A 13,369-nucleotide genomic window follows, 5' to 3' on the forward strand; every position below is an offset into this window, starting at 1 on the left:
GTGGCCACTGGTCGGTCGCCTTGGCCGGGGTCCAGCCTCGGCCGTGCCCCCAGAACCAACTGTGCGCCATTGTCGCGCCCCGCCCGCCCGCGACTCGTGCCATGGCATTGCAGGCGTTCTCGATTCTCGATTCCCATGTCTTCTCGGTGCCCCGCCAATGGCATTCACTCACAGCCTCGAAACAGTCCCCGTCCGTTCGTCGTCGGCTGTGGCGAGTCTTGCCAGCCGTTGGTTGGGCGGGCCGGCTGCCTGCGGTCCTGTCCTGCGCAGTCGCCAGCTGCATCCTTGCAGTGTCTGGGATCTAGACCGTGGCGCCTGCATAACAGGGCGTGCAGCTAGGCAGGCAACGCCGAGTGACGGCCCAGGGACATTCCCATCTGGACCCTTGGCAATCGTCGTGCGATGCTTCATTTTGGGACAGGCGTCTCGCTCACGCCGACAACCTCCCCTATCTTTCCCCATTGGACCAACATCGAGAATTCTTTGACCACACTTGCGGTTGCCAAATATCGCATTTTCAATAGTCTTAGGACCCATGTTCCGCCCCAGCGACCCGGGGTCGGCGTCTTTTTATGGCAACAGACCCCATGCCAGGCCGACCCGCGCAACGCACCCCTCGCAACTGCACCAATCCGGTGGAGAACAAGCTGATGTGGACGGAACCGAGCATTACTGCGAGTGGCAAACCGTAGAGCCTGTTACGAACCACCGGACCATCCTCAGCACAGGCATGGCGTTGGAGCTGCTTCGTGACACATACTCACACAGCGAGATGTTTCGAGAACTGACAAACGGGTGGTAGCCCAGCTATCCGACGGAGCGCTGACAAGTGCAGCACTCCGATGCATAGAACGAACGCGTTACGGCAACCTCTCAAGCCGTAGAGTCGGTGTCAATCAGTCTCATGATGCCAATTACCTTAAGTCCAAAGCCCTGTGGCTTGTACCCACCACGGGCCAGGCCTGCCGGCACAGTCTTGCACATTTAATGCGTCGGCGCTGTCTGCATACCGACCTTGACTTTACTGGACTCAAGTCCAGAACCTTTGCTGAAACACCGACAGCAATGGCAAAAGTCGCTGCGGCCCTTAACAATGCCGCCCATGCCCTCTGTATTTGCAGAAGGCTCGCCGGAAGCGATAGGGTAGGACACGACGTGTTAGTGCGCGCCCTGATGGAGCAGTATCGAGAAGAAAGACCAGGTGCCTCAAGCCGAAACGTCCTGAAGGCCAGTCTTCATGGCCTTGCAGCTGAGACGAAATGTAAATACCAGGCATAGAACTTCTCAGGAAAGGCGAGTTGAGCCGCGAATTTCGTTTCACTGCAATATGTGCGAGAAAACCGCGTCCACGTAGCTTGGAAATCGCTCGCACACAGATTGCTCCTGTACATGGATCGATCCGAAGTCGTGATATGTATCTGAGGTAAAAGGATCCTTGGGGCCGGATGAGAATTACTCCTAGCACTCTCAACAGGTCAACAGCAAAGCTGTTTGAGTCGCCTGTTCCATGTGCTGCCCGGGATGCAGCTGGTCCGTCGAAAGCCGCGGGGCTCTACCACCACTTACACCTGAGTCCGTACACGCAAGCTGTGATCCGCACAGGATTAGCTACAATCCGATTTCCACCCTAACGAAATTATCGTCACGGGACTTAAAGAAGAGGCAGATAATGACTGGATGCATCCTTTTTTTTAATGTTCGCGGCAAACCTCCCGATTGTGACTTGCGATTACCGACACCCGGTGTGCCAACCCAGATGTCACGTGAGGTCGGCACGACGACCTCATGGCGTACTTCGCAGGCAGTTGCCTGAGTGAGAGACCCCATCGGCCATCAGCAAGGCAGCACATGAATATTCCAACCAGCACGGATTCCTACCAAACATCGCGCATTCATTAATCGGGGTCGGCGCAGCTCTCACCGCACGCCTGAAGACTGACTGACTTGCCTTCGCTTTCGCGCAACCTGTCGCTTCTGCGGCCAAATCTCCGCCTATCCCGGCCGCCGCCCCGTAATCCAGTTCAAAAACCGCGCTGCTCACTCGCAGCAGCTGGGTAAATCTCGCCGGCCGAGATGGCGCCCCCTGCAGAGGACGGTGCGGATTGGAAGGATCAGAATGGTGAGGCCGCCGACTTGGCTCAGGTACGCAGCTGGAATCACTCTTGGCCCAACCAACCCCCCCTCCCCTCACTCACTCACTCACGGAGTGAGCCACTGGCACCCTGAACCGGCAACACGCCGTATCCCAGGCCCAGACGGCTTCAACCTCGCCTTCAAGGCTTGGTGGAAATGGAAATCGATGCCAAAAAGACGACCTTTGCGGAACATTTGCTAACTGAGCTGCCTGTCCGGCACCTGCCTCGGCCCACAGACCTATCGGGATCTTGTCAGGTACAGCGACCCCCTTTCGAGCCCAAGTTCGGCCCCCAGAAAAGACCAGCCGCTAACGGGCTTGCAACCATGAATAGAGGAGAGCAAGCTGCCGCCGCCCTTGAGGCAAGCCTCACGACGCTCGAGTCCAAGCTCGACGCCATGTTGGAAGCCCTCGAGGACAAGGCCGACGCCTCGTCTCCGGCAGCCGACGAAAAGTCCCCCGCCACTGACACCAAAATCGAAGACAAGCCTCAAGCCAATACGTCTGGTAACGAAAAGCCAGCTGGCCATGGCTCGAGCAAGACGGCTGAATGAGCTGGCCGCGCGAGAAACAGCACATCCAGGCGTCGCCAGCGCTCGGGCCAAGTCACTGCACACCGGCATGCGTGATCATATGAGCTCATTCCGCCTGGTGTTGGGCGCCAAAAATTTTGGTCATAGAAATGAACCTGTCCTGCGCTCGTCACCGCCTTGCGCATCAGCTTGTGTCGACGGCTTGATCCGGCACACGCCCTTTCGCTCGTCTCCAGATACATATGTACCTCTCGTTCCGGGGCAGACACTGCCGCTGGGGGTGTGATGGTGTCCCACAGTCATCAGCTATGACTTGTGCGATATACAAGAGCCACGGTTTGGGCGTCACTGCATGATGTGTGCTTGCGAATGGCCGAGGAGCACACGTGGTCGGAACGAAGAATGAAACTCGATAGAGGAGCAGTGATAGAGAATGGCAATAGATTGTGTGGGACCGCAGTATATATGACGCTGTTGGCCTTGTCGTAACAACCTCTTGCCGCGTATGGCTATTTTGTTGATTCGTATGGCTACGTTGGGACTCGACAGGCGTGTCATAGTCCAACACGGATATTATAACAACACGACACAAGAGGACAAGTAGCAGGCCAAGTGGATACTTTGTATGTGCTTGAATACATTCTCTCGCTATGCCTTTCGATTTGCACGCCTGTGGTCAGGTAACCCTGGCAAGCAAAAAGCTGTATCGAGCGTCCAATGTCGCTCGGTTTTCGAGTGCCTCCTTGCGGCTGCCAAGAAAAGTGCAAACCGCACACGATGCTCTTCCATGCCCATCATCAGCGCGCCATCGCTCACAGCTGCGTACGGCGGCGAGCAGAGATGGGGTGACCCAGGCCAAGGGTCACGACCGTAACGCTAGACAACCAAAAACTCCCCAAACACCGGTATGTAAAGTACAGCAGAGGAAGTAAAAGAAACCCGCATGGATGTCCGGCAATGTGCGACATTAAAGACCTTCTCCTCCTCGCCCAAAACAAAAGCAACCAGCAACATGCATTATATCGAATCTCGTGGGGTGAGACAGTTGGCACCCAGTCTCGTAACTTGCGTCGCCAACATTAATAGATGAAGCAAAGGTGGACTGGTATGGCCGGCGCGTGACCGAAAGCAATGTGCATGGAGCAACTCGGAACCCCAAGCCTCCGATGCCCAGCAGAGCAAGCTAGACGGAGCATCAGAAGCCGAAAGACCCAAAATGCGCCCTGCAACCGAGCCTGCCGAGGTCATGACATCAATGCGACGGTTGCCCATATCGCAAGTACGTGAGTTGACGACCTTTCATGTTGCGTTTAGCAATATCAATGTTTGTCTTCTCGATAGCTCCTCGAACGTTTCGGTAGGTAGCGCAATGACGCCAGGTTCGAGGAGGAGAGAAACAACGCCATGGCGCGCAGGGGAGACGTTCGAGACAGAGGAGCGCACTAAGTGCTACGCGATCTCGGGAGCCACTGAGAGCGCCAAAGTCCCTCGGTTAGCTCGAGATACTCCGCAGATCAGAGAGATCGCGACGTGCTCTTGCCCAAGGGTCTTCTTGGTCTGCCGAGGCGACGCCGCGGCTGTCCGGGGTGTTGGTAGTCATGGGCTCTCGGGTCGTATTTGCCCGGTTCTCAAGCGCAGGACGAAGCAGGCCCTGCCCAGTCTCCTTGTGACTCGAGGACTTTGCGTCAGCCTGGATTGCCAGCTCCCGCTCGCGGTTCTTCTCGAGGAGAGGGCCGCCCAGTGTGGCGCATTTGAGGATGGTCTGTATGAGGTGATTCTGCTGCAGGGGCTTGGACAGATATTCATCCATCTGAGCCTGAATGCACTTCTCCCTGTCTCCCATCATGGCATGTGCTGTGAGGGCGATAATCGGGGTCCGATGGGTACCCATGCTTCGCTCGTACTCGCGAATCTTGCCAGTGGCCTCGAAACCTCCCTGCTCGGCGTGTTAGTGCAAATGTTGTCAGTACAATTGTCGCGAGGTAGTGACGTACCATGATCGGCATTTGAACATCCATGAGGATAACGTCGAATTTCTTCTCCTTGACCGCCTCGACCGCCTCCCATCCGTTCCCAACAACGGTCACGACGTGATGATACTTCTCCAGAATCTTGACAGCAAGCCTTTGGTTGACCGTATTATCTTCGGCCAGCAAAATCTCGAAGGACTTCGTGTTGTCGGCAAGCGATGGTGTCGCCCTATTCTCTAGCGCGGGAATCATACCATTGCCGAGGTCGATAAGCTCGCAAGGCGTCGTCATGTATGAAGTAATACCTAAGTCCAGACAGGACTTGAGGCTGACGTGAACAACCGGGGCCAATAGGACGATTGGCAAGTACTTGAAATCGTCGACAGCTCGGAGTCTCCTGGCTGTATCGATTGAGTCGACAAGAATGGCATCGTAAGGCAGTGCTCCGCCGGCCTTGAGGCGTGTAAGGGCTGAGCTCTTTTCCGAGTCAACAACAACCGGATGCAGGCCGATTTGCTCGAGCATTGCTCGGATTTCCGCACCCGAGCTCGATTGGGCCTTGTCAACAAAAAGGACCTGATGGCCTTGGTAAGGGTGGAGTTGCTTCTTGATTGACTCCGTGTCGTTCGATGCGAGCTTGACTCGGCAGGTGAAGTGGAACTGGCTGCCCTTGCCAGCCTCGCTGTTGACCCAAAGGTCGCCGCCCATGAGGTTCACCAGGCGCTTCGAGATGGAGAGACCTAGGCCAGTGCCGCCAAACTTTCGCGTCATCGACCCATCTGCCTGCTGGAATGTGTCGAAGATGAGGTTCAGCTTGTCCTGCGCGATTCCGATACCAGTATCCTCAACGACAAACTCAACGGCGTATTCGCCAGCTCCAACGTCGTCTTGATCAGCCCACTCCTTGATTGTGAGGCTGACCTCGCCGTGCTCCGTGAACTTGATAGCGTTGCCAACGAGGTTGAGAATGATTTGCCTGAGGCGGAACGAGTCGCCGATAACATGATCGGGAACGGTACTGTCTACCTTATAGGTCAGATCCAGGAACTTCTCGTTCGCCTTGACAGCAAGAGTCTTGAGAGCATTAAAGACGGTTCCTCGTAACGTATACGGGATTTCTTCAATGACCATTCTCCTGGCCTCGATCTTGGAAAGATCCAAGATGTCATCAATAATCGTCAGAAGGCTGTTCGCAAGGTTATTGACAATGTTTAGCATCTCCCGCTGATATTGCGTCAGGTCGGTGTCTAGCGTCAATTGCGTCATGCCAATGATACCGTTCATCGGTGTGCGGATCTCGTGAGACATGTTGGCAAGGAACTCGGATTTCGTCTTGTTGGCGAGCTCGGCAGCCTCTCTGGCTTGGGTATTTCTCTGGATACTATCCCGAAGATTGGAAATCATTTGGTTGATTTTTCGTTTCAGCTCGTCCATTTCGCCAGAGGCTTCGACATCCACGAGCTTAGTGAAGTCGCCGTCGGTAGCGAGGTTCGTGATATCTGAGAAGGCGCGCACTTGCGTCGTCTGAAAGGAAATTAGTTAAGACGGTCTTTGACGCGGGCATGAATGTGTCGAGATGCTACTCACCAAATTGCTGGCCATTGTGTTCACGTCCGTCGTAATCTCTTTCCAGCGGCCGTCCAAGCCGGCGATATCTGCCTGGGCGCCCATCTTGCCATCGACGCCCACATCCTTGGCGACGCGTTGCACCTCGTAGCAGAAGCTCGACAGGCGAGAAACCATGTTGTTGATAGTCTCTTTGAGCACCTGTATTTCTCCATTCGCCTCGACATCGATCGTCTGGCTCATGTCGCCGTTTGCAATCGCCTGAGTGACGGCGGAGATGCTTCGTACTTGGACGGTCAGGTTCGACGCCATCGTGTTGACATTTTCAGTCAGGTCCTTCCATTTGCCTTCGACATTGGCGACTTGAGCTTGCCCCCCGAGCGTGCCGTCTGTGCCGACTTCTCGGGCTACCTTGCTCACCTCGACGGCGAACGTGCCTAAACGGTCAACCATCTGGTTGATAGTGTTTTTCAGCTCCAGAATCTCTCCCTTCACCTCTACGCCAATCTTCTTCGTAAGGTCGCCCTTGGCGACGGCTGTTGTGACCTTGGCGATTTCGCGGACTTGCGTGGTGAGATTCATGGCCATGCCGTTGACGTTTTCCGTCAGGTCTCTCCACGTGCCTTCGACGTCATGTACGGTGGCCTGGCCGCCGAGGCGACCCTCGGTTCCGACCTCTCGGGCGATCTTCGTCACTTCGCGAGCGAATTGTTGGAGCTGGTCCACCATGGAGTTGATAGTCGACTTGAGCTCGAAAATTTCGCCCCTGCAGTCGGCCTGGACCTTTTGGGTGAGGTCACCCTTGGCGACAGCTGTCGTGACCTTGATAATGTCGCGGACTTGAGTCGTCAAATTATTGGCCATGGCATTGACGTTGACCGTCAGGTCGTTCCACATGCCCTGAACCCCGCCAACGTCAGCCTGTCCGCCTAGGATACCTTCGGTTCCGACGTCTCTGGCGACACGTGTGACTTCAGAGGCGAATGTTCGCAGCTGGTCCACCATGGTGTTGATGGTCTGCTGGAGCTGCAATATTTCACCCCGGGCTGGTCGCTCAATCTTCTTGGTCAGGTCACCGTGGGCGACTGCGGTCGTGACGGAAGCAATCTCGCGCACTAGACATTCCTCCTAGTTAATACAACTCGTGCGCGCACATGACCCTGCGCCGAGGGCAGCGCGAGGAAGCTGGAATATGCGTACCTTGATCTGTCAAGTTCTGGGCCATGACGTTCACTAGATGACACACGCAATCAGTACTTGATCCTTAGTAACGTGAACGAGGATGAGGGTCTCACCGTTGTCTGTGAGTTCTTTCCATGTTCCATCAACACCACCGATGCGAGCCTGTCCGCCGAGGAGACCCTCGGTACCGACCTCGCGAGCCACACGGGACACTTCGCTGGCAAAGATCTGGAGCTGGTCCATCATGGCGTTGATGGTCCGCTTGAAGGTGGTGATTTCAGGGTCCATTTCGACCGTGTTCATACGGACTTTCATGGTCAAGTCACCGCGAGCGACGGCTGTGACAATTTCGCCGATTTCTCTGAGAGCCTTTTGAAAGGCCTCATTGGCCTTTTGATGCTTCCAAAGTTCTCTCTCGAGCGTCGCGACGCGCTCCTGCTCGAGTACCTCGAGGGCACGTTCTTGTAATTGCTTCTGTTCAAGAAGCTGGGCGTTGACGCCAGCGAGTTCTCGTCGCTGGCTGTCCAGGAGTTTGGACTGGTCGTCCACGTGTTCGCGCAGTCCTTCCAGCGCTTCTTTCGTCAGCCGGCGAGGCACAAGAGTCGGTTTGTCCGAGCTACCTTGATCGGTGTTGGACAATTTGGGTCTGAGACCCAGCGCTCTGTGGGAGCTACCTTCTTCGCCAAATAGAGAGTCATTGACTTCATTTGGAGTCTCGGGGAGGACGGCCGAGGCCGAGGCCGAAGCCCTGTTTTCGAGCTGGCCAACGCGAAGTGCCAGTTGCTCGAGCTCGACTTCAAGATTCCGCTTCGCTGGTGTGTCGCGACCAGGCAACTTGATCCGGGAGCTCAGCCCGATTGCTAGGGACGATGAGGCCTTTGAATCGGCGGCAAGCGAGGCGACCACTTCGGCCGCCGCCGCCAGCACATTATCGTCGACCATAGCGCCGACGGATGGCAAGATTGCGCAGACGGTAGTTTTGCTGGATCAGGATCGTGTGTAGGATGATGGTTATCCGGCGTGGACGCGAGCGCAACGCCCGAGATGGCAGGGCTCCAGGCTCGGGAAGGGTGTGTGGACCGGTCGCGCGGGACGAAGGCGCTTCGACGCAACGCGAAGGCGGTCGGCTGAGAGGCGAGAGAAAAGCGACTCGTGCGAAACGCGGACTCGATATAAGCGACGGTTAACAGGATTCAACGCCAGTGGCCCAGCATCATTCGTTCCGCGGAGGAGGGGGATCCGATGTGAGGAAGAGGGAGAGCGGAGGGCCACAGGTAGGGTGCCGTGGGGGCGGTCGATGCGCGCTGGGACCCAGGGACACTGCGAGAAGGACGCAGTGCACGAGAAATGGGGATCGGGGAGATGAAGCCGGTGATGATGGCTTGCGGCCGGCCGTGGGTTGAACGGACCGGTCACCGAGGCGCGAACAAAAGCTGCGACTCCAACGGGTGTTGGCTGGGAATGGGAGGGAGGAGGAGAAAAAGGATCGAGGCCCAGGAGAGGCAGGTCTCGCACCAGCCGTCAGACAGGGAGCGTCGAGGGAGAGGGAACAGTGTGGGAGGACGGGTGGAGGTGCGAGTTAAAGCGCCGCCCAGTGAGAGGCCAGTGGACAGCAGCAATGGGGGAGCGGGTTTTGGGAGGACGAGGGCGACCAACGCGCTGAAGTGCGAGGAGGTGGAGGGGTCCACGGGAGCGTAGGGTCGCCGTTGGGCTGGGCCCTTCGGGTCTGGCGTCCTTGCAGCCGGTGTCTTCTGGGGGGTGGCGACGGGCGAACCATCCACTACCCGCACTTCATCATCTCGTGCGAGGCCGCCCTGTGCAACAGACCCGGGCGAAGAGGAGATTATAACGGGCTGGTTTCATTGAAGCCCAGTGCAGTTGCAGGCCAACGCAATGAAGAGCGCTCTCGTTGGTTGAGCGGAAGGATTGATTGTGTGGCGAGTACGCACGACGAAAGGGTTCCAGGTTTCGATGCGTAACGGCGACTAAGGGAGCCACGCGGAGGCGCAGCGTTAGCAGGCCAGGCACGTCTGCTTGACCTGCAGACTCAAAGTCAATGCGCAAGGTCAGGTACGTCAATGTGTCAACCCAAAGTGGCTGTTGCGCGATACCCGGGACTCTGGTCTGGCGGCAATGAGCATCACTCTTTGACTACATCGCTCACGGAACTTGCGACAATCATCATCGCGTCGCTCGCGGTTTGGCGGTTGCGCTGGCCAAGGGTATATCGCTCATCGTGGGATTCCACGTGCTGGATGAGAGACTTGCCCGGTGGGCCGACGCTGAAGTGCCGCCGCAGCACTGGCGCTGCGGGTTACTTACCTACCACCACCAGCTGAGCGCGCACAGCTCATTAGGGACGTTTCTAGCCCGGGTTCGCCTTTCCCGGGCTCCCACAGGTGGCCGGCGAGCTGGACATGAGGCACTAAAAGAGTCTGCTAAAGGATAATAGATATCGCCTGTCGTCGGCGGAGCTGACGCCCCAGACCAATACGAACTGATCGATCGGGCTCCAGGAGCGGCGCCGCCTTTAGTGCAAGCACCACGTCTCCGCCGTCAACGCTTCTTTTAGGTCGGCCTTAGGCAAGAGAATGGCTCCCGCGTGGGAGGGGAAGGTTCTCGGGTGCGCTACCTGCGCATTCAATCGTTGAGGGTTGACGCCGGGGCTCTCTCAAGACGACCTCCTAGTATCGTCGCCCAGGGCGTACTAACCCAAGGTACGCAGCCTGCCGGCGCTACACGGCATCAGGTCGAGGCAGTCTAGGATGCACGACCGGGCTGACCGGGCATTGCACGCACGCACGTATGTCTCCCTCTCCGCCTTGACAATGAGCACATTTGGTCAGAGAGCAAGTGGACCGATTGGCGTCACATGCCCTCGAGCGGTCTCACGGTGCGCACCAGCACCACCCAGCACCTCAACGTCGACAGCTGCAACACCATGCGCGCGTGCACGACCGATGATGAGATGGCACACGCACGCGCCACATGTGCTTCCCCTCCCGGTCTGGCCCCTCCCGACGCTTCGAACACCCGCGCCGCCAGCAAGCCACCTGCATCCGTGTCGTTGCGGCCAGAGACATTCGCCCGCGAGCGCATTCAATCGCTGGCTTCGTGATGGTCGGACAAACTGCCCCGGCGGCTGTCCCGTGCCATTCGTCAGCGGCAACTGGCATACGTGAGATGGCGTTGCGCATGGGCGTGCACGTAAAGCGGCGGTGCGTCGCAACCTCGCAGGTTAACTACTACCAGGTATCCGTACTTAGGTATCCAATGGGGCACGCACGCCTCGCCTGCCCGAGCACACGCTTTCCTGAGCGTGCTTCCTCGACGGCGTCTGCAACAACACCCATATTTGGAGAGGGTCTTTGCTGGATTTGAATTTTCCGTCTCCTTTTCCGTTCGTGTTCCGCCGCCCGGCCGGCCACTAGCTGACTCGATCCAGCGCCGCGTGCTGCGAAATGTGGGGGAATCGGTCCCCAAGACCACTCTTCTGAGCCAGGGTGGGCGTGTCGTCATTTCCAAGACCGTATTATCTGGACCCTGTGCTGCTCACGGAAGCCACTGGAGTCTGGACGGGGCCCTGGAATCCCGGTCACGGTCTGCCAGGGCAGACCCCCAAGTCTGGACGTCACGCCTCGCTGGTTGCGCAGACGGCAACGACAAGAGGCCGCACCGCACGGGATGAGGCGAGCAGAGACACTGAGACAGGTCACTTGATGCGTGCCAGGACGCCTATCGCCGCGTTGCTTTGGATTGGACGACATGCGCGCCTGCCCGCCCGCCTTGCCGCCTCGCCTGCCCGCAGAGGGGCTGCAGTCGTTCCGTGCCGCCCCCTCTGCTCGCGCCGAGGGCGCCGCGAGCCCGCTAGTTCGAGGGCTTGCCGGGTTCTTGTCTGCCCACCACGACGGACAGTGAACAGCTTTGAGCGGCCGCCCACCATCGTCAGAACCCCGTACGTTGCGGGTAGGTAGGGGGCAGTGGTTGGCGAGCATGTTTGGCGGCGTCTGCCTGGTGAGAGGCAGATGCGATGATGCATGGGCGCACGCAGCCTGCCTCGCCCCTGGCCCTTGACCCCAGTCCAATCGGGGAATGCCCTGGTGCCCGCGACCTGCTGCTGTTTGCATGTTGCCGTTGAGGCTGAAGTGCCTGCATTCCATCACAAAAGCCACCTTCTCGGTCAGCAACCAGTGCGCACTAACAAGGCGAGCGACCATGCCGAGCAGCACTCCTACCTAGCCCGGCGTTGGGACATGTGGCCGGTTGGTCGCGCCAGCGCCGGCGCTGGGCTGTTGGCTGCACAGAGGTCTCCCCTCCCCGCTGTCAAGCGAAGCAAAGACACGCGCAGGCCAACAAAGACCCCTATCACTCCATCACTGGCCCGCAGCGGCAAACAGCCGTTGGATCGCTGATTGTTTGTGCGACACGAGACGACGGCCTGGCTCGTCCACCAGTCGACCAACGAATCGGCAGTCGAATCAAGGCACAGGTATGATGGACCCAATGTCTCATGAACGGCGGGCTTGCCTCGTGCGGTAAGAAGACCAAGGCTATCATGTACAAATGGTCTCCAAGGGTCGTCGACAAGGCACGGAGTATGTGTGAAGAAAGCGAGCGCCCGGACGAGGAGCGGCCGATACTCAACGTCTCAGTCCCCAGCTGGCGAACTACGCTGCCTCCCCCAGCATCGCTTCCACGTCTCCGTTGCACAAATGCCACGCAGGCGCGAACCCGGCGATTGGCATTTCCCATTTCCCATCTCCAGATCTGCATCTCCGCCACACCCCCTGGATTATCGCGGTCTGTTTCAGGAAAGAACACGCCATGGCTTGGGGTAGCGAGCACGGCCCACGACCCTGCCCTGCCCCTCTGGCAACGGTGGTGAGTATTCCTGGCTTCCAGGCCCCCCAAGCCGGCCCTAGGAGCCATGGCGGCCTGGGAGCCCTTCAGGCATTTTGACAGTGGAGTGGAGTGCTCTGAGAGTTTGTGGGGGAGCGCCAGAGATGCAAGCACAGGGCGCCGCAGCCGCCGACGTCATGGGCCGGGCACGGCTCCACGGCCTCATCCATCGTGCGCGGGCAAGCCAATCGCCGGGCGCTTGGCATCTTTGCCGGGCTGTGTTGAAGTCTTTTCGCGTGCCTGTCTTCAGGCGCTGCGTCCCCTGCCCCCCCCCCCCCCCCCCCCCCCCCCCCATCTTGCCATGTCTGGCGCGGATGAACCGTGAACCCCTTTTTTTGGAGGCCCCGCCTGGCGCCGCCATCGTCCTCGACAACCACTTGGTCCTGTGATGCGAGCCCTACCCTACCATGCCTATCAAGAGCGCCTATTCTTGTCACTCGGCGCGAAGTGGCCGCAATACCTGCCCACTTGTCTGCCTAGGCACGGTGCCCCGGGACGGAGCTTCCGACAAGAAACTTCCAAATGAGATGATGGATACTGTACCTAAGCACGTCGATGACCTGCAGGCTGCCGCCAAAAACCTCTTCTGCTTGGCGGCACCCGACGCCTGGCGGTGTGTTCGGAACGCTCCCGAACCGGGACTCGCCTGCCACTCCCAGGCACAGAGGGAGGCCCATCTGCCCCGCTGCCGCTAGGCTCATGCTCATGCCACATCACGAGATATGTACAAGTACCCGAATAAGCAGGCCTTCCCATTTCATGAGGCCACAGGCAGCGCACTGGAGGCGCAACGGCGCGAGGCCTGCTCTTGAGCCTCCCATTGTTCGTCATCCAGCACGCTGCTTGTGGACTACAGAGTACCTTACTGTACATTACGCTGCGGACTAGGTCTCTTGGGTCCCCTGGCCCATCGGCCAGCCGCATTGGCTCCCTCTCTCAAATGCCGTCACGCGATCCCCATGAGGAAATGGACCGTGCGTCCTGATTTTGACTTTGCCATCTACTATCTCTCACGTTTGTCTTCCCAGTCAAGCAAGGGTACTGTACTGCACAGGACAGTCTTGTGTGGTAGAAGTACGGAGTAC

At 58.2% G+C, this 13,369-nt stretch overlaps 2 protein-coding genes across 2 annotated transcripts; one reads left to right on the plus strand and one right to left on the minus strand.

The window, feature by feature from the left end:
- Positions 1–2,073: 2,073 nt before the first annotated feature.
- Positions 2,074–2,688, plus strand: PLICBS_002690 (uncharacterized protein; the record flags this gene model as incomplete). Its single annotated transcript, XM_065600071.1, has 2 exons — positions 2,074–2,142; positions 2,497–2,688. The coding sequence occupies 2 exons, from the start codon at positions 2,074–2,076 to the stop codon at positions 2,686–2,688; spliced, it is 261 nt and encodes an 86-aa protein (XP_065456143.1).
- A 1,471-nt stretch (positions 2,689–4,159) lies between these two features.
- PLICBS_002691 (histidine kinase osmosensor) lies at positions 4,160–8,327 on the minus strand (the record flags this gene model as incomplete). The annotated part of the gene is made up of 5 exons (XM_065600072.1): positions 4,160–4,603; positions 4,662–6,161; positions 6,225–7,331; positions 7,404–7,409; positions 7,461–8,327. The coding sequence occupies 5 exons, from the start codon at positions 8,325–8,327 to the stop codon at positions 4,160–4,162; spliced, it is 3,924 nt and encodes a 1,307-aa protein (XP_065456144.1).
- Between the last annotated feature and the right edge of the window lie 5,042 nt (positions 8,328–13,369).

This window comes from Purpureocillium lilacinum (assembly GCF_023168085.1).
Source record: "Purpureocillium lilacinum CBS 284.36 DNA, scaffold_2, whole genome shotgun sequence".
Taxonomy (NCBI): domain Eukaryota; kingdom Fungi; phylum Ascomycota; class Sordariomycetes; order Hypocreales; family Ophiocordycipitaceae; genus Purpureocillium; species Purpureocillium lilacinum.